At 40.9% G+C, this 21466-nt stretch overlaps 1 protein-coding gene and 1 long non-coding RNA gene across 5 annotated transcripts in view; one reads left to right on the top strand and one right to left on the bottom strand.

Annotated features, from left to right (window-relative positions):
* Positions 1–16801, bottom strand: part of LOC128341027 (uncharacterized) — a 37173-nt gene extending 20372 nt beyond the window's left edge. Inside the window, exons 1-3 of the long non-coding RNA XR_008314152.1 lie at positions 16516–16801; positions 15197–15320; positions 13027–13117 (exon numbers count right to left, since the gene is read on the bottom strand). This is a non-coding gene — a long non-coding RNA (uncharacterized LOC128341027). The remainder of the gene's footprint in view (positions 1–13026; positions 13118–15196; positions 15321–16515) is intronic.
* ELOVL4 (ELOVL fatty acid elongase 4) overlaps positions 1–21466 on the top strand; it is a 115932-nt gene that overhangs the window by 83437 nt on the left and 11029 nt on the right. For all 4 annotated transcript variants that reach the window (XR_008314151.1, XM_053287027.1, XM_053287025.1 and 1 more), the window contains 4 exons: positions 378–565; positions 4430–4510; positions 13049–13220; positions 17348–17475. Coding sequence is in view for 3 of the 4 variants with exons in the window: in XM_053287027.1 (XP_053143002.1) it covers positions 378–565; positions 4430–4510; positions 13049–13220; positions 17348–17475 (569 nt within the window). In the remaining variant the exon portion in view is untranslated. The remainder of the gene's footprint in view (positions 1–377; positions 566–4429; positions 4511–13048; positions 13221–17347; positions 17476–21466) is intronic.

Genomic DNA, 21466 nt, shown 5'->3' with positions numbered 1-21466 from the left:
AATTCTTAGCTACTGTAACTTTAGATCTGTTTAATGTAAAAAACAATGAAGATTTGAAAAAACTGTAAATAAAATGCCTGTCTTCTACATGTACAGAATATATGTTTTCTCTTTTATTTAGTATTTTTGAGTACTCTTATGATTTGTTCTGAATGTATAAATATACAAGGCTGATGTTACCTAGTTGGAACTTTCAAAAATGCAATTTAAATTGAGGAAAAAGCAGAATAACTAGTTATTCATCTGTATAGCAAATATAATATTATACAAGGTATAAAATGTTGAGATTGCAATTATAGTGAAGCTTATGTAAATGATTTTTTAAAAATTTAACAGGAAATCATGTTTTCAGTCATTTATTGTTTGTTTCCCCCCAGATAAACGTGTTGATGACTGGCCCTTGATGCAATCTCCATTTCCCACACTAACTATAAGCACTCTTTACCTCCTCACTGTTTGGCTCGGACCGAAGTGGATGAAGACAAGAGAGCCTTTCCAGTTGCGCTCATTGTTGATAATCTACAACTTTGGAATGGTCCTACTTAACTCCTATATTTTCAAAGAGGTACTTTTATTTGTACTCTGTATATAAGATTCAGAATTTCTGATAAATTAGTTAAATTGTTTAAGTAATTTTATTCTGCATTTTGTGAGATGAATGCATTTGTGTATATTTGCATAACATTTTTCATTGAAATCAGCTGGCAGCATCCAGAGTAATGCTGCCCTTGTGTTACATTTTATACACAACTATTCTGTCCAGTTTCCATCCCTTCTGCCCCTGATGGCTCCCCAAAATATGTCCCTGAGGACTGGGGTCATGTGGGCAGCACAGGGAAGGCGGGGTTGGCAAATATTGTTGCATGTGCAAGACATTCTAATGCAAATATAACATTAGTCTGGATGCTGCCCATTATTTCTTCTGTTTTATCTAATGATGTTTGTTTGCCTTTTTCATTAGTTAAATGCCTTTATTGAGGAAAAGTGGTGAACTTTTATCTATGCTAAATTCTTTCCTCATATACATACTTTTGGAAGAATTTAAATTACTGCACTGTAATTTTATACTGTATATATACTGTACTTTTGGGAGAATTAAAATTAAATCACAATTGGATTTTTTGTGTTTTAACATGTCAAGTAAGTTGAATTTATTTCCATTTATTTTAGGTATGGCTGAAACTTGTTTTTATAGAAATTAAAGTACCTCCAGTGACTGTTGCTGGTGTTTTTCTTATGTTTCTTTTTAGATTGTGAGCCCTTTGGAGACAGGGATCCATCTTATTTATTTATTATTTCTCTGTATAAACCGCCCTGAGCCATTTTTGGAAGGGCGGTATAGAAATCAAATCAAATAAATAAATAAATAAATAAATAAAATAAAGCTAGTAGCAAACTTTTCCATTTGTAATTATGGACAGCTCAGTAACCTATGTTTGAACTGTTTCCAGCATATAGTTTCTAAGTTGTCAATTTCAGCATAAAAATGGAATGTTTGCATCTAACAGTGTGTACAGAAGTGATGATTGCCTCATTGCCCAGAAGGCTTTTTAATGACTCCCAGGAACTAGACAAATTCCTGAGCCAGCCAATCAAGAACAAGTGTATGGCTGTCTCAGCATTGCATCTTCCAATTACTGAGTCCTGAGGCAAAGCCAAGCCTGAACTCACCTGCTCCGAGCACTTAAGCTATTATTTTTTATTACAGAGTAAGATGTTCATCTTGGAATGTTGAAAGTGAACTTTGATTTTTTCAAAGTGCATGTTTGCTTTTTAATTACAGTATATATTATCATTAAGATTCTTGAAAATTTGGTTTTGCCAAGTGGTTTATATAGGAACAGTGGTTTGTCATGGACTGTGAAAGAATGTAATTTTCAGCCACTGATTTCAGTAGGATTTTTGCTATTAACTTTGATTGAATAGCAGTGAAGTACAGTGCTTAGCATCTTGACATATTTTAGTGGAGAATTGCATTTGCATTCTACCGTTAGACTGCTAGAACTTTATGTCAATTTTATGTACATAAAAGAAGGTGTTGATTAGTTTACAAATTGTTTCTCTTAGTTTGTATTCCAGAAGTAATCCTTGTTGATAGTTTGAATGAGTTCTGGTATCTTTTCAGAAGTATATGCAATTACTTTGTGAGTAATTTAAGCTGCAGAGAGAGGTGCATCATGATCTGGGAGACCATGAGCACACTAAAGGCTGCATGCATGTAGCAGTACTCACAGAACCATAGCTGCTCAGTGAAAAGCCCCTCTACCCACCACTGATATGCCCTCTTGCTGCTTTGCTTGATAGAATGCCAGCATTATTAGGGGCTCCCCTCTGAAGTTTCCATCAGCTGTCTGGATGAAATATTTACACACAAAATTATTTATTATGTTTGAAGTGAATTATGTTTAATGTGATTTAAGTGCAAATGTGCTAACTTTAAAGGATTGTGGATCCCATGCCAAGCATCAGGAGGCCAGTACTGGTGCCAAGGGCTCAGAGCCCTCAGAAGGGGTCAGTGTTTCCTCTAACAGGGATTCCCAGATGTTGTTGACTACAACTCCCAGAATCCCCAAGCAAAAGCCATGATAGCTGGAGATTCTGGGAGTTGTAGTCAACAACATCTGAGAATTCCTGTTAAAGGGAACACTGGAAGGGACCCCTGTGGATCCCTAAGACCACCTCTGCATTCATAGCCTTTGTGTGGTGGTAACGGACTGACTCTCCAGGGACCCACCCTAACAGGAAGGGGCCCATGGAGGCGCATGTGCTTAGAGCCCCCTGAAACCTGGAGCCAGCCCTGTTTCTACCTGAGTCAATCTATATCAAATCAACAAATGAGAGTTGTACCATAGTCATTGATTTTCTTGACATTTTGCAGAAACATTATGCTTGTTGAAATGTATGTATAGTGTTCCCCCCCCTTTTTCCTTCAGTTGACTATCTCTGAGAGCTGGGCTGCACAGCAACCCACCCAAAATGTGATTAAGTTAACTTCTTTTCTGTAAAACATTCTCATTCCTTTTTGCTGTAAAATGAGATGTACACAACCTATAACAGTAATCAAGGTCTTATTTTGAGCCTCAGGATCTAAAGGAATGATGTAGAGTGCCAGAACCATCCAAAATTTCAGAACTAACAGTCAGAGCTTTAGGGGGAAATCCAAATTTCCAGGAGTGGCCCCATCCATTATCTCTTGAGAGCAAGTGGATCCAGGAAGGTTTTAGAGAAGTTAGTTCACTTATTGGTGATCAGCACGTTTCATAATGATATTCTCGTGCATACATCATGTTTTAGGCTGCTGGATTCCAGCAAAATGCAAAATCCTCTACTTCTGTCCTCCAAAATCAGCATGAGGGGAAGGTAGCATCATGTTGAAAATGCACTTGTTTGGTAGTTTAGGATATGTTTAAGAAATCCAGTAAAATCCTTCTTGATATTCCTACACATTCTATTTGTAACAACTTTTTAATCTACAGTTATTACATATTCAAACTACTACTCTGCACTCTGCAGGCTCCCAGTTATTAGCAATGGTATAGAAGGTCTGAAAGCAGAACACACCTAAATGTCAACATACAGTTTAAAAATATAATGGATTGGAATATCAAGAAGATTTTTCTTGGAGTAGCTAAATAATCCTAAACTACTAAACAAGTGCATCTTCAACATGATGCTGCCTTCCCCACATGCTGATTAGGCAAACCGGTTTATGAACTGTTAAACCATTTGTCAGTAATAGGTGAAGATGTCTTCAGACATCTTCTTAAAGATGTATTTTTAGGGTTGCAGTTGGCTGTGCCTTGCCATTTGGATTAGGAATGCTGTGAAATGATAGCTGTATTGTCATCTGTACATCAAATAGGCTAAGTTAAGGCTGCAGTCCTGTACCCATGTAAAGAGCAAGGTCTGGAATGGCTTTTCATAGTACATAACATTTCATATACACACACCCCTGCAATACCACTCCCAGGTTTTGTGTGTTCCTTATATGCCAAGCATGTTCCAACTTGTTTGGCCATTCTTTCAAGGCAAGATTGCACCTCACCATGTAGCATCAAGCAGCCTTTTCTTGTTCTGAACCCTGTGGGCAGCTCTGCTTCTGCTGAGAATAACCTGGGTGCCATAGACATAGTAAAGAGCAGGCTTCTGGAGGCTCTAAACTAAGACCTGTTGGGTCCACCAACAGAATGAATGGCCTGAGATTGACACACTTGGCATAAGAGTGACACATTGAGAACAGAAGCAATGTAATGAGGACCAGAGAATTACACTGAAACCCTATTAGAAGGCACTGTGTACCCTCATTTCTGTGTTTGCCAACATTTTTGGAAATATTTCTTTAAAATAAAATTGTTTAAATGGTGAGTGCTTTCAAGAATAATAATTACAGGACTTTTAGAAGATTAAATTATCAACTTAATATTTTCAGCTATTTATGGCATCAAGAGCTCGAGGATATAGCTATATCTGTCAGACTGTGGATTACTCAGATAATGAATATGAAGTTCGGGTAAGTAGTAACATCTAATATCAGTCCTATAAAACTTAAATGCCCTTTGACTAACATACGGTGCCCATTTTCTGCCTTTGGTTCTAGTGCTATTGAGAATGCTAAACATTTGCAACATTCTTTATCCTAGTTAGATGAAGATAAATGCATATGCTCCATAATCCAGAAACCACGTGCTACAGAACAGATCCACGAGACTGCTCCATAATAGGGTGTTTTCATTTGCAGTTGTACACTCCTTTCTGAAACACATTAACTTGATTAGTGAGGGCTAGATCACACTAGCCAATTGTTCCACAAATTCCTAAGGCAATCAGATAAGGATTGCCTGTTATTGTAAACAACAACAACAACAAATATTTATATTCTGCTTTTCAACAGAAGTTTCCAAAGCAGTTTACATAGAGAATGAATGAATGAATGAATGAATGAATGGATCCCTGTCCCTCAAAGGGCTCACAATCTTGAAAGAAACATGATAGACACCAGTAACAGCCACTGGAGGGATGCTGTACTGGGGATGGATAGGGCCAGTTACTCTCCTCTTGCTAAATAATGAGATCACTACATTAAAAAGGTGCCTCTTTGACCAGTTTGCAGGGGTTAGCAGGGTAAACTCACCCCAGTTCCCATTTATTTATTTCAACAGAACTCCATGTAATGAGTCTTATCTGGAGATGCTGCTGCCCTCAGGTTGTTTTGCACGTTCCTCACCAAAACCACCACAGAAAGCTTGCTGACTGGTCCAGAATAGATAAAAAACACTGACTTTAAAAAAAGATTTCAAAAGAGTGTATCATAACAGAGAACTTGCTTGTTCTTCTGAAGTAGATGTGTATGCACAAATGATTCCTATATACTGTTAATAGCTTGATATAATGTGCATGAAAGCCCATGAGGACTGAAAGGTGGGTAGAATGGATTCAAAAAGTGATGAGTCCATAGTTGTAAATTAATGACAGGTGACAACCATATCAGTTCCTTCCCACTGCATAGTATTACAGTTAGGGAGGAACCATCTGAGTTTTGCTTTGGGATGTTTTGATGAAACTTAATTCTAGTTGCTATAACACGACTAGTGATAAAATCATGGGATTTAGCAACCACTATTCAGTTCCCTCCCTAAGCCAAACTAGTGACTAGAGGCTCCCTCTCTGGTTAATTCCAGCATATCATATGAAGCAGCAGAGTATCCATTGGCCTCAGTCCAGAAAAACACCTACACTCAAGCATTGATGGTTATCTTTAAGAAAGGCAATAGGCGCAATCAAGTAGTTGCTGCTACACAACATCTCTTCATTAATGATTAAAATGAACGGAGACTATCTAGCAGCAGTCCCACTGGAGACTACAAGCCACTGAAATAGCGTATTAGAGTAGTCTATTGATGAAGCAAGCCTATCACCAATACTCATGTTAAACTGAAATAATCTGAAACAATAATTCCTCCCTTTGGATTTGAATACAGTCATCCCTCGCCAACCACTAGGGTTCCGTTCTGGCAAAACCTCACCATTGGCAAATTCACGGTCAGAGAGGCATTAAAGTCTATGGGGAACAAGGAGTTAAGGGAACCTCAACTGCAAAAAGACCTAAAAATAAAGGGGGGATACCCAAAAAATTGTTTAAAATCACAAAAAAAAACCCTGTAATATCGCCGCGAGTCACCAAGAAGAATGAGCAGATTGAACCTCTGGACATTTTTTGAACACCCTCCGCCCCCATCAAAAATTACTCAAAGGCATTTTAAATTGGCAAGGGACAGCAAGTTAAGCAAAGGTTGGCAAGGGTTACCAAGAGGAAGAAGCAGATCGAACCTCTGAACCCCCCAAATTGCTGAAACCCCTCCAAAATAACTAAAAACCTCACCAAACTCAGATACTCAAGTCGCAGTTGGCAAGACCTGTCATAATTTACCATTCACATATACTCAAAACTGTGGTTGGTAAAACCGTGGTTACTACTATCTACATTTTTACAAACTTGGAAAGAAGGAAGCAAAATCTATCCACATCCTTTCCTTTTTCCATTCCTTTTCTTTCCCTTTCAGTCTAACCTGAAAATCTTCAGCAGCCAGCCTCATAATTAAGGCTGATCTTTGATACCGCCAAAGTTAAGCAGAGTATTCCACAGGAGTGTCATCATGCACTTAAGCTACCCTTTCTGGACTGGAATGGCTTCTCCAACCATTTCCATGGAAGGGAGCCAGTCAGTACAGATCACCCCAGTGCCACTTGTGCTTTTCCATCAAAATGAATGGGCATTCCTGCATGGGCAAAAGATGTGTGTGTGAACATATATATTAAAGTGTGTGTGTGTGTGTGTGTGTGTGTGTGTGTGTGTTCCTTTAAAATGGGCAATACACACAATAATTTACACATGTGGCCTTCTGGTGCTAAATATTGGTAGAGTGTGTGACCTTCCCTCCTCCCCATTCTGGTCATTAGAATTTCTTCTAGTTACTAAGGACTAACTACAACACAGAAGCAATGCAAAAACATGCTCATCCCAGCACAGCAAAGGCTTAGAGCAAATGAAACAAAAGCCCACTAATAAACAACAGAGCCTTCAGTGAAAATAGTTATCACAAATGTGAAATTGACTTTAAAACTCGGTATGGAGAAAAGAGTTGGACCTCTCACTGACCCTTTAATCGTAGTTGTTAATGTAATCTTTCTGTGCCATCTGGTGTCTTAACAGGCTTAGATTTTACATATATGAAAGCCTGCTGAAAAGAAATAGTCATATATATTGCTGATATTTATTTATTTGAATATTGATAGCACTTAACATATTTTAGAATATTTATTATGTCATTCCTGTCTGTTGGACTATCGTTTTGAAGCTTTCCTCAATAGTATCATTCATATAAATGTTATTTTTTTATGTTGCTCTTATTAACAATGCACCCTGTCTCTTCTTGATCTGTTACCTCAATCATGGCATAAAGCATAGCAGTTGTAAAACTTCTCTCTGCTTTTGTTCTCACCTGTATTACTGATTGTCTTTCAGGACTTGGGCAAACTGCTTAAGAGCTTTTATAACTTTTTCATTATATAAAAACTAGGATAATAATAGTTACATATATCCTGAGGTAGAGTGCTAGCTGAATTACTGCTAGCTGAATTACTTTGAACTTGCTGGCCATTTTCTCAGTAAGAAGGAACAATAGACCAGAAAACATACAACTGGATAGTGAAAAGTTCTGAAATAAAGTTCATATGTATATCATGCTCTTTGGAAGAAAGAAAGGTATTGAGTTCTTTTTACAACTGAGAAAATTCATCACAACCATCTTGGAAATGCAAATTCTTCTTAGCTGAATAACTGACAGCAGGCTGTTTAGTGAAGTCAGCAACAGCCACCCATACAACAAGCTAGAGGGGCAGGAAATGGGCCCCAGTTGTTAAACTTTATTTGTTAGCCGCCCCATAACAAACTGTTCTGTTCAGTTGCTTGGGTACCAGCAGCCTCACTCTTGCTTCCTTCAGGCCCTGCCTCAGCTGCCGTTGGGCCATGCAGGCTAGTCATTCGTCTGGTAGGGGAGGCTGTGCAAGCCAACTACCTTAGCCAATGAACAGCAGAATTTAGCTGATTACTATGATTTAAAAGATTACTATGAATAGAAGCTGTGGAATTACATTTTAAAGGATCTGTGATCCAATTCAGTGGCTTCTGACAGCTTCTGCCCCATCATCCAAATGGTGCAAACAGGAATGTATTTGCTCTAAATGAAATTATTTGATGTACATCAATTTCAGTATGAGTCCTAGATTCAAGGCATAGGGACTTACTGCCTAGTTCTGTGCATGTTTGCTCATATCATATACAAGTTCTGTTGTGGTTAATGGGGCTTACTCCCAGGTAAGTATGCATAGGGTTAAAAAAAAGTTATGAGAATGAAGAGGCAGAGGACTGCTTAGGATGAGGTAAGAGGAGGGCAACAGAATATTTCAGTGGGTCTGCAGGCTGCTGGCTGGCCATCCCTTGGTTGGGCATCATCCCTCAGTTTATATACATGTACCTTGAATGCAATGATTAAACATGAAATATAAAGAAAAATGTCTTCTTTAAAAGTAACTTTTCTAGAAAATCAACCCCAAAATTGTATATGACAGCAACTCTTACAGACTTTCTAGTCTAGTTATAGTTGCAGACTTAATCTAGAAGTTAAACTTTGCCCAGAAATGGCAAGAGAGACCAATTTTCTAAACAAATCTGTACACATTTTTCTGGCAAGCACAACTAATTGCACCAAAGTTTCTCTAAGAGAAGCAGAATGTATACAGAATAGTATTTACTGTATGTACATTTTAAATTAATAATATTTGGCCCATTTTATAAGTGTCAAAATATTTATTTTGCATCTGATCAGTTGATGGGAATTAATACAACATTCTGCTTTTTTTATTCTCCCAAAAGGTGTAACTTTCACCAGTGTAGTGCTTTTCAGAGAACTTACTGTACTATAGCTATCATTAGTGGGTGTGAACACAGGCCTTGATGTGGGAGTTAAATACATAACTATCTGACCCAGAGGCAAACCATACTACACATTGAGCAATTTTTATTTAAATACCACTTCTGGACAAGCTTTATATCTGGGAACTCCTAACCCTCTGGGAGTTTCCATTGTCTTTTTCCTTTTCCTTCCCTCTCCTTTATCATAGTACCGGACATTTTACTTTGGCAGAGAAAGTATTTATTGTTTTTATGCAGCCCAGACGGTCTGCTTTACTTCCATATCATTCAAATTAGTTCTAAGATTCTTGATCTAGACTAATAATTCTCAAGCGATATGTTGGGTGTTAACTGCTGATGGTAGGTCGCATGGCTGTCAGCAGTCAATATTTGGTGCTAAAGTATGGGAACTAGGGATGTGCACCAAATTGCTTTGGTGCACATCCAAGGGCGACGAGGGGTTCTCTTAAGAGGAGGTGGGCAGGTCCTACCTGCCTGTCCTCCAAGCCCCAGCCAACCCGCCATGGCACTGTTTCAATGGAAATACCCCTGTGCAAGCAGCAGCTTGTGCCACTTGCCCCTCTAAATCACCGTGGAGATGGGATCCCTCGCGCGACGTCAGCACGCAAATGGCATTGGCACATGCATCAACGCCATTTACATGCCGATTTCGTGTGAGGGATCTCATCACCACGGCATTTTAGAGGGACAAGTGGCACAAGCTGCTGCTTGCACAGAGGTATTTCTGTTGAAACAGCACTGCGGCGGGCTGGCGGTGGCTTGGAGGACAGGCAGGTAGGACCTGCTCACCTCCTCTTAAGAGAACCCCTTGCCCCGTGCTGAAATGTTTCAGCACCAGGGAGCCAAAGCATTTCAGCACCTCTCCAGAGAGGCGCAAAAACACTTCAGGCTCATCCTTAATGGGAACACATGATTGCCAGAGAAAAGAGCCAATAGTTGTAAACAAAGACAGCTCCATTGCTTGCAACCTAATAACAACCTGGGAAATGATTGATGTCTGAGAAAAGAGTCAAGTATTCAATATTTGATAAAGAATGTATGAGAGCATCAGTAAAAAGTATTTTCCCCAGATATGTGAAGACTCCAGTGCCAAATTTCCAAAATCCTAAAGCTTATATCAAGATTTGTTTTTCTTGCTTCTCAAGAATTCATTAGCAGTCCCTAAATACGATGTGTTCAGAATAAGAGTTCATATGTGAAAAGGGTGGGAAACTGGCTCTTTTAACAGCTGGAAAACTGTGATGTGTTAATGCATTGGCTGACATCCTGAATAGCACATCATGAGTGTGTCAGGAAGATGTGTCCACACTGCGAAGAGTAGTCCCCACAACTTTTTCCCACTACCACATTTTCCTGTTTTCAGAAATGCCCTGTACCTTTGGAAAATATGTCACTGAAGGTTGTGCAGCAGTCAGGGACATATTTTCCAGAAGCACAGAGCCCTTCCGAAGGCAGGGAAGAGAAGTGAAAATCACTTTCCATCACAACCCAGCCCCCTGCTGCAGTAGTGAGAAAGCCTCCGGCTATCTTACCAGCAACCTCCCACTGTGTCCTCAGTTCCTTGATCAGCATGTCAGCAAATATTCTTAATGAAATGTTGTTGTAAATGGAGAGAGGAATGGAACTAATAGTTGGGCTTGGGGGGGGGGGTATTTTTATCTTTCACCATCCAGGCCCTGGAGTGAACTGTAAAATCTGAAACAAATTTTATAACCAGCTCTAGTTATAAAGGGCAGCAGATAAGGAACTGTTTATAAGCGGTTTTCTGTAACAAAAGAATGAGAGAGCATTGAATTAAATAGGATAATTGACATAACAGTGTTGAAACAAGGATTAGGCAAGAAAGATTCACCCGCTAATTACAACTAGCTGACCTGGTGCACATCGTCTACACCGCTAGTTCTCCCTGTCTCTCCTACCTGCCATGTCTTCATTTCATCTCCATCCCTTCAGCCATTCTCCCCACATCCCTTCAGCCAGCTCGCTCTCCCCACACCTCTCCTTTGGCCAGTTTGCTCTCCTCTTCTTCCTCCACCCCTTCGGCCAGTTGGCTTCCCCTCCCCCCATCCTTTCGGCCAGTTGTCTCCCCCTCTCCCCCCACCCCTTTGGCCAGTTGTCTCCCCCTCTCCACCCACCCCTTTGGCCAGTTCACCCCCCCACCCCCTACATCCCTTCAGCCAGTTCACTCTCTCTCTACCCACATCCCTTCAGCCAGCTGGTTCTCACCCCCCCCCCATGCTACTGCCTGCACAGCTGTCCTCACTGTGAGGAGGTGGGCGGTTAGAGCTGATGTGTTCTCCCACCAACTCACAGTGGCGCTGCCTCCTCCTCTCTCTCTCCTTGGCAGGCTGGCTTGGAGAGGGGCTCCCCCTGCTGTGCTCTGCTCTGTTCTGTCCTGCCAGGAAATCTCATGAGATCTGCCATGCATGGGATTAGCCACGGGTACACCTTAGAAAATTATAGATAGATAGATAGATAGATAGATAGATAGATAGATAGATAGATAGATAGATAGATAGATTCTATTGATCTATTAATCAAGGATACTCAAAGGATGTAGATTCATTCTTATGGATGCAGGCATATCAACACAGTTAAATAGTTTATAGAGGTATAACACCACTGCATATGCAGGCTTACTGTTGTTATGAACTGCTTTAAATCTCCTGGAAGTATTTTCCTTACCTAGAATAAAGTGTTTAAACAAAAAGTGTGACTCATATCACCTGGGTGTTTTTCACACAGCAGGCTTTACTGCGAGTCCGAAGTTGCCAAAAAAAAAAAAAAAGATGCAAAAAGTGTTTTGTTTTTTTTAACCCTGGATATAAATCAGGCTACACTCTAATGTACAATGAAAAACCAAAATCAAGTGTGAAGTGTTTCCCGATAGCTTGCAGGGACTTTGGGTGAATCTGGCTGATATGTGAACATACAGCCTCCATTTCGGAGAAGATGCGAACTAAAAGCCCTGTGTAAGAAATGCCCTAGGCAATCAGAGTAAACTTCAACCACATTTTAGCTTTGCCAGATAATCTGGATGTTTAAATGTAAGGGAGGTAGCCTTCCTTGGTGTCTACTTGTGCAATCACTTTCTGCTTAGCGTCCATGAGCACAGCTGACAGTACATAGTTGCCCACAACAGTTATTTCCACATTTGCCAGTATCAAAATATTACCGTTTCAGTGCAGTGCAAGGTGACCTCTCATAATAAAATTGATACATTCAAGAAAAACTTCTGAATCCCCAGAACAAATATCAAGGGTTCATTGGCTGTACTATAAAATGATCATTGGGGAACGCCCATAGTGTGAACACTTAGGGCTGGTTCACACAATCATGACAACGTCCAGTAAACAAAAACCTGAGATCCTGGCAATGTGCACGTTCCTGCAGAGAGTGTGGTGTAAAATCAGGATTTTTCACTCATCTCAGATTCATGCCATGAAGACCCAACTTTAAACCGACATTGAAAACCTGAGTTCAGATCTAAGATTAATTGCTGTATCTTGGCTCAAATGTCAAGTTTTTGTGGTGCGAATCTGAGATTGACAAAAAATCTTGTTTACACACGTTCTGTGGAAGCATGCACAGCTCCAGGATCTTCACTTTTCATTTGCAGGATATTTCCTGCACGATCATGTGAACCAGCCCTTTAACTGCCCTCAGTGGTCATACAGATATTCCAGTAATATCTAGGTTATGTGGACAAGTGTGGCCTTCTCTACTCAGAAATCAGTTTGAGTTTTGTGGTATCCTAAGCATGTGCTTTCCATATGAGTTTTTATTTTCTGAATGTGTCTACTTCTTTGACATACCTTAAATAAAATGCTGAAAATTTAGTGTGAAAAATATCTGGTATGCCCCCCCCCCCACTCTAATTTCTGGTGGATGGGAGTGAAAATTTGGGATAGATTACTTTTTAGATCATTTCTCTGTGTCTTATATGCTTCCTCCAGAGCATCTCATATCGGCCCCTATTAATGACAGGACAGTGGACAATATAATGCGTTGATCTAACTAGTATGTGTTCTTACATTCTTTTCTTTTCTGTTACAGATAGCTGGAGCTTTATGGTGGTACTTTGTATCAAAAGGGATTGAATATCTGGATACAGTATTTTTCATCCTAAGAAAGAAATTTAACCAAATCAGTTTCCTTCATGTCTATCATCATTTCACTATGTTTACCTTGTGGTGGATTGGCATAAAGTGGGTAGCAGGAGGACAAGGTAAGTTATTTTGTTTATCTTCCCAAATAAGGAGCAGAAAGTGAAACTTCCCCTGAAAATGAATATCCATTTGATAGTAACATGTAAATATAATTCCATACTATAGTAATAAGAAAAATATGTCTTCAATTCTGGAATGCTGAAGTTAAAAGGTATATCCTTCCTCCTCTGGGAAATGAGGGGGAGGAACAACTTGTATGACTGTAACCCAAGATTATGAAACACTTTTGACTTGAGCATCAATGCATGGATCAGATTTTGCATGCAAATGCTTCTTTTTTGTGTTTTGCCCCTACCTGCTGTATGAAGCAACGTGTAGGTCTGTCTTGCTTAACCTAAAACTCTGCAGTCACACAAAAAAGAAATATGATTTCTGATTTTGTGATAAACACTGCATTGCCTACTCCAACATATTTCCATGGTGATTAAGGGATTTACAGCCCAGGGTAGTCCATACTTGCTCAGAATTAATTGCCACTGAAGTCAATGAGACTTTTTTCAAAGTAAGGATTGCTGCCACAATAGGCAGACCTGAAGCCTAGCAATAAGAGTGGAGCAGAGTAAAAATGAAGAACTTATGAAGGAGTTCTTTTTTAAAGAAATTAATTTTAACCCTCACCCTATAATTATTTTATTTTCATTTTGCTTCATTCATTCTTTCATCAGGTCATTCTGTACATCTCCCTGTCCTGTGATACAATTATTCTGAGCTTCATTTGCATGTGATGTGCATGAATCAATTTGGCACGACCCACCGAATCGTTTTGGCAGGGCAGGGAGCAGTACCTTTAAGCATGAGTAAAGCAGGTCTATACCAGCTCCTCTGCCACCCTGCTGCTTTTCTGGCCATGGCATGGCACTGCTCAAAAGTCTACACACGGCTGTGAAGCTTCACCTGGCAGCCTGCTCACTGTGGTGGGATGCACATAGCCGCCATGCATGGGTGGTGGCCATGTGCATCCCGCCACCATGCACAGGCTGCCGGATGAAGTCCCACAGCTGTGCACAGACTTCTGAGCGGCGCAGTGGCGCATCCGGAAAAGCAGTGGGGCAGTGGAGGAGCAGGTAAGGACTGCTTTACTCATGCTTAAAGGTACCACTCCCCATCCTGCCCAAACATTCATGCACATCCTTATCATTTGCATTTTATATCTCAAACGATAAGTTCTTTAAAGACAGGAATTGAGGTTATTCATCTTATGCATACCAGTGATCCTCCTTGATCAATCTAGAGCAGGATAGAATTCTTCCTCCCTGACCCATATGAGTTCTGCCCCTTGGCAATTTTTTTTCTTGTATTGGTAATTTCAGGCTACATAATCTGATTTTATAAGCTTCAGTTTCAGAATTCATGTCTAAATAATATTCAGTGGTGCACATGTCCAGCATCATTAGAATAGCAGAACAGGAGCTGTGTATGCTCAAAAGGCTACTTTGGAGCTCAGTGAGATCATTGCTGAGCAGCCAGACATGCTGGAGGGGGAACAATTTTTGCTGATGTCTCCTCCCTCTAAAATCTTGTTGATCTCTCCTCCCTCCTTTGGCTGCCAGCAATATGTTCCTAAAGGTCGCAGAGCCCCCGGGGATATATTCCTGGCAGCCAAATAGCACTTTTAGAGGGAGGAGAGATCATAAAAAATTGCTCCCCTCTGCATGCGTTTGACTTATCAGCAGTGGTCTTGCTGAGCTCCAAAGCAGCCTCTTGCATGGATGCAGCTCCTGTTCTGCACCTATTGCAGCAGAATATCTGAGCCATTATTTCAATATTGTAATACAATTTGATGTTTTAAACAGCCAATATGCACAATGGGCTGGTTCTCATAATCAGGCGATGTTAGTTATGCTGCCAAATGTCAAGGGGCAGAGACACGCACACTCCCATGAGAAATTGATCATGGATGCCCTGCCCCTCTGACATTCAACTATGATCAGAACAGTAGATTGGAATTTGCAAAGGGCTTAATACAAAGTCTTACTTCCCTACCCCCTCTCTTTTCTTGATGTGGGCACATGATCAAGCACGCATGCTGGGCCATTACAGACTTTGGGAGCTCTGTGCAGGTCTTCCATATCTCCTTTCCAGAATTTCCTTTCTTGTACCTGGGAAAGAGAGACAACTGAATGGAAACACAGGAGATGTACTCAGCCCTCGTGATCTCTGTAATAAGACTAGGGCTGGGCAAAAAAGCTCACATTTTTGCTGCCCCGTTTGCAGTAAAATGGCAGCAAAAGTGAGTAGCATTTCAGCAGGCTTTTAGGGGTGGATGGGATATGAAATTGGGGAAACGTGAAACTCTCCATTGATGGCAGTGGCAGTAACTAGAACTTCTATTCCCCACCCCACAATTCCCCTCCGAGCAGCTCTGTAGCCAGACGTTAATATTTTTAGTTCAGTTCTAGTAGTGATCCAGTGTATTGCTTGCACTTGTACCAAGGGGAAGGAATAAAACAGAGTTCTGTGGACACCTGTGGCAGTACACCTTTGTGCAGGGGCATAGCAAGGTTGGAGTGGGCCTAGAGAGGAGATTTTAAAATGTGCCCCCCTTCAAAGTCCAGGGCCTCCACACACCCCAGGATCCCAAGGATTTAAATCTGATATTTCAAAATAAGTATGCTGCCTGGAAATACATTTCACTGAATACACACACGCACACTTCACAATATATAGTGATATACATTGAATACTATATATTTGTGCTACTTTTAATGCCTAGAACACACTAGAAACACTAATTATTGAAATGGGCCCCTCGCTGCAGATTAGCAAAAGAGTCTTTCAACCATGCGGTGTGAGCATATGTATGTTTTCTCAGAATTCTGAACAAATTCAGTAAATTCCAGGAGGTTTTTCATACGAGGCTTTTAAAGCCTTTTAACACACATCTCCTCTGGAATGGAGGTGCTGCATTCACATGTTGGCCAGATTTACCCTGAAGTCCCTGCAAGGTATTGGGGAGCAGTTCACACACAAGAAAAATAAAATAAAATAAAAGCACAACACATGCTTCACAGTACTCACTCAGACATTCTGGGTTGCAAAACAACTTGAATGTAAGTGCATTTATGAATCAATGAATGAATAAAATATTGTTTGTTCCAGAAGTTTTTGAAATTTTCTGCCATGAAACAAGCCACTTATGGGCCTCTCTCTCTCTCTCTCCAGCAAATTTTCCAATCTGTTTTAAATTAAATATTCAGAGACCTCTCAGTCTCCCCCACCCATATCAAAGCCCTATGGCAAGCAGATCCCATATATCCGGTGGGGGGGGGGCACAAAAAAGAATTCACATTCTACCTGGCAAAGGCTGGGCTGGCTGGCCTGGGCAGAGGGTCTGCTGCAGAGAACTGTGGTGGCCATTCTGCCTGCCTCCTTCCTTGCTTGCTTGGGGCCTGCCGGCCTACTCGAGTTCAGGCTTCAGGGAGGCCTGCACGGAGCCCTCTCTGGAAGCCCTGCCCACCTGCCAATCAGCTGAGAGGCAGGGAGAGAAGGAGCTCTAGCAGCTTAGATTGCTGGCCAGGAGGAAAGCAGGAGAGAAGGCGAACAGGGCAAGTGGCTGAGGGGCCTTAGGGCTGGGCAGGAGATCAATGGGGAGTCATGTGACATGTCTCTTGAGGGCCCCTTGAGGAAGTGGGGCCCCCAGACAACTGTCTCCCCTTGCCTAATTGTAATTCCACCCATGCCTTTGTGTGCACCTGGCATCCATCCTGGAATAAATCATGCCTATATATATTTTAGAATTAATAATTCACTTTTTAAAAAAGTATGCCTAGGAAACAGAGAATGATATCCTTCAAGTGTTTACTCATGTTATTAGACCTAGTTCTGGAGGATGATACCCCATGTAAGCTTGTCAGAAGAATCAAAGATGTGGATTTCAACTTCACCTGAATTGTTATATATGTCAGTATTTCCTGTGTATTATATCTAGAACTGAAAAGTTTTTCACTGTTAATACAGTACTATGCTACAAATATTAATAATTCACTAAGACTATCAAATTAATCAAACATCAAATATATATTTTAATATATAATGGAAACTAAGAGATGATGGTGAAGATGATAATGTTACAATTCCTGTAACTTATAAATAATTAAATTGTGTTTTTGTTTCTTCTTCTCAACAGCTTTTTTTGGAGCCCAAATTAATTCTTTTATTCATATTGTTATGTACATGTATTATGGATTAGCTGCCTGTGGCCCTAAATTTCACAAGTATCTTTGGTGGAAACGATATTTGACCATAATGCAGCTGGTAAGTAATGTTTCTCTGTAAAACTATTATATTTCTAGTGTTTTAAAAATCTGGAATAGTAGAATTATAGAGCTAGAAGAAAATTTGCTCATGCTAATGCATATTGTTTGTACACACACACACACATACACACACATACTCTCTCTCTCTCTCCTGAAGCAGATTCGTTTGTATTCAGGTCACATCAACCAGATTATTGTGGGAACTCAAACTGCAGCCAGGCATAATAAGAACACTTTTGGCAATTCTGAGCCAATAGTGCTTGCAGGGTAAAGAACAGAATTTATTTTATTTTATTTTATTTTATTTTATTTCCATACTGCCCCATCTATCAGCTCTGGGCAGTTCACAGCAATAAAACAGACATAATGGCCATGCACACAACCAAACCATGGGTGGTGGTGAGGAAGGCAGGGTTTCACCTACCTTCCCCCAGATGACTAACGCAGCTCCTCTTCGGCGCACCACCATGCGCCCATACAATCTGCACTGCTCTGTGCAGCACGGAACTCTGTAGGCCGGGACTCATTTTCCCACCCTCCAGGAATCCCACAATGCACCACATGATGAGTGTGATGCATTAGGGGATTCCCCCAGGAGTTTTGCACTGTAGGCTCCTAACTCTGTGTATGCTCAGGTTGCGTTCAGCCCAAGAATACACACGAACCCGGCACAGGGGTTAAGGGCGCATTTGTGCCCTTAACCCTGGCTAAAGGCTGGGATAAATAGTCAGGTTAGGTGGGGTGGAAGCACGGGATTGTCCTCAAGTCCAGTGCTCCACAACCAGTGGAGCCTGGGTTAGATTGCTTGTGAGAATAGCCTCAGTATCAGTAAAAAAAACACCCAACTATCAAAACACAAACCAATATAAAATAGTTTAAAACAATTCAAAAACAGTGTGAAGCAATTAAAAACCATTTTATACATTATTCATAAAACATCTAGAAATAGCTCCTAGAGATGTTACCTATAAAACAATTCATATGTTTAGAACCAGAACCATTCTGTTTTTTCCTTCTTTCATTCATACACATCTTAAAATAATTATTTGGGGAGAAAACCTACAAGGTAACTATTTGAAATCTGTTTGCTCTGAACCAGTTGTTGTGCTATGCAAATCTAATGCTGTGCAATGTTTCCATTGCACAGCATTATACAGGCTTGAAAGATCAGTTCCAGAAGCCTGTTTTCTGCATATCTATCTATCTATCTATCTATCTATCTATCTATCTATCTATCTATCTATCACATTTATATACCGCCCAAACTTTCGTCTCCAATATGTGGATTGTTGCTGGCTTGACCCTGACTTGATCAATTACCTCCCTGTTAATCCACCAGACATGCTTCTTAGGTTTTTTTTGCAAAAACCATGATCTTAGACTTTGGGGTATTTATGGATAAATGCTCCTCTTTGCAGTATTGAGCTAGCTCTTCTCATGCCAATGGATGTTCTAGATAGGATAACCGTGTCATCAGCATAAAGCAGCAATTGATTTACTGGCTAGTGTAGGAGGGCGGAAATCTGAGTTATCCATACGCTCAATAAGAGAATTTATATAAGGATTGAAAAGGAGTGGAGTCAAAATACATCCCTGTTTAACTCCCTTCTATGTGGGTACAGATTGGGTCAAATGTCCTTGGGCACGGCATCTCACTCTCAGTGAGATGTTCTTGTGCAGCATTTGAATAAGGAGAAGCAGCCGACAATCAAAAGAGGAATTGGCAAGTTTACTCCACAAACGCTCCCTAGAAATGGAGTCAAACACTTCCTTAAATTTGATAAAGACTGCATACAACGGTGAATACTTTTCAGCCAGATGTTGTAATACTAAGGCCTGATTGAGAGTCGACTGACCAGTCCTGAACCCTGCCTGTTTCTCCCTTAGTATGTTTTACTATTCCAACCAGTCCATGGGTTTAACATATAGATGTCTAGAATATAATTTGCTGATGATATTCAACAGACTGATTGGTCAATAATTAGAAGGGTCAGAGTGTTGGTCTTTCTTATAAATAGGAACAATCACAGCTGTACCCCAATCCTCCGGGGTACAGGTGGTTCAGTCAATATAAGTAAAGAGTCTTGCAAATACAGGGGCCCACCATTCAATATTTGATTTTAACAATTCAGGAGGTATCTGGTCAAACCCTGGGGCCTATCCCGATTTGAGTTGGGTCACTAAACTAGTTACTTCCTTGGTGGAAACTGAGGGCCAAATCGGTAAAGATTCCAGGTGAGACGATAAGGGCATTGTATCAGGGACAGATGTCTGGGAAGAGCAGAAGGTTCCAAGTTCCCTCCCGGGCATCTCCAAGAAAGGGCTGAGAGAGATTCCTGCCTGCAGCCTGGGAGAAGCTGCTGCCAGTCTGTGAAGACAATACTGAGCTAGATGAACCTATGGTCTGACTCAGTATATGGCAGCTTCCTATGTTCCTATGTCCCATACAAAGCCCCAAAATGGGTTACCCACACATCTGCAGGGATGTGACAGCCCAACCCAGGTCCCCTGCCAGAGGGATGGGCAGATACAATATTCCAAAAGGTGGTAGTATCATTAGTCCTGGAGGCAACCCATAATCACTCCCAGGTTTCCCTAAGTTTAACTCTCTTTTCCGCTTTTATTAATGCTTTATATTGGGGGTTTTTTTCTGATCAAGAATGTATTGTACCGTAATGCAGCTCTTATTGGCCCTATAAAGTTTAAAGTTGGTAACTAAAGCCTTTTTTGCATTAAGGCAATCTTGATCAAACCATCCACTGATGCCACCTCTACAGCCACTTTGTCTGTTCTTAGCACATTGGGCAATGGGCTGTTTAACTGACTGAATAAGAGTCTGGAACTGGTTAAGTACCCTGTTACTGAAGTGTTCAGTTAACAGAGTAGCCCGACATTGTGATAAATTGTCTGAGAGCAACAGCTCCTTAAATTGTCCATTTAGTCGGGTAGACCATTTCACTCTAGTGGTACCTCTAACGATCACTATCATTAAAGGCACAATGGTAAATATGCTCTAAATATACTCCTTCTACAAATGTTTCAGGGAAATGCCAAGGGAATATGGTCAGGATCTATCCAACTGTCTATCTTAAATTGGTTCAGCAAACCAACTGCATGAAACAAGAATATAATCTAGCACACTTGCCCTAATCCCGGCCTACCATATGAACTCCCCCTCTCTCGAGTTTTCCATAGCCCTATTCACTACAAAGAAAATCAAAGGATTCATTAGAGTGGCCATACAAAGGCCTGCAAGATTACTAACCCGATCTTTGGACTGGCGTGTTTGAAGCAGAGGGGGGCAATCCCTTTCTGGGAGGTATCTCTGATGGACTGTATTTAAAGTGCTGTCATTTGGGCCAAGTCTAGCATTAAAATCACCAGCTGTGATGGCATGCGAATTTGGGAACTTCATAATAAGATTATACATAAAACTCAAAACCTCTCCATACAACTCTGATTTCAGAATGCAGTTTCGGGGGAGCGGGGTATACATTGATGATCATCAAATTACATCCAGTGAATTTAATAATGATAGCCTTAGAAAAGGAAGCATAAGGTTCAAGTTCCAGCACCTCCTCTCGCAACTTTGTGAAGATAAACACACCCACCCACCCACCCCTTGGCTCTACCCTTGGTTACTTCAGAGTCAGCTTTCAGCCCGTAATAACCATACCCTAAGTCAGTATCAGTTATCATGCACGTCTCCTGGATTAATATAATATCAAACCCAGATAAATGTGTAATAAAGATGCTATCTATTTTAGTTCTCATGATTAGTTAGAGAGGCTCCAGAGTGGGCTGTGGGGAAGGCAGGTTCTACTTACCTCCCGTGCAGACCATCTGTGCTGTGTTGTTGGGCGCACTCTTTGCATGCCCAGACAATTCCCCACATGCCCCGGCTGCGGGGAGGGTTGGGGGCCGGAATGCATCATCTCGGCCTCCAGAAATACCATGATGCACCATGCAAGTGTGCAGTCCATCATGCG

The sequence above is a fragment of the Hemicordylus capensis genome, chromosome 1, assembly GCF_027244095.1.
Source record: "Hemicordylus capensis ecotype Gifberg chromosome 1, rHemCap1.1.pri, whole genome shotgun sequence".
NCBI classification, from domain to species: domain Eukaryota; kingdom Metazoa; phylum Chordata; class Lepidosauria; order Squamata; family Cordylidae; genus Hemicordylus; species Hemicordylus capensis.
This window is presented reverse-complemented; position numbering and strand designations above follow the sequence as displayed.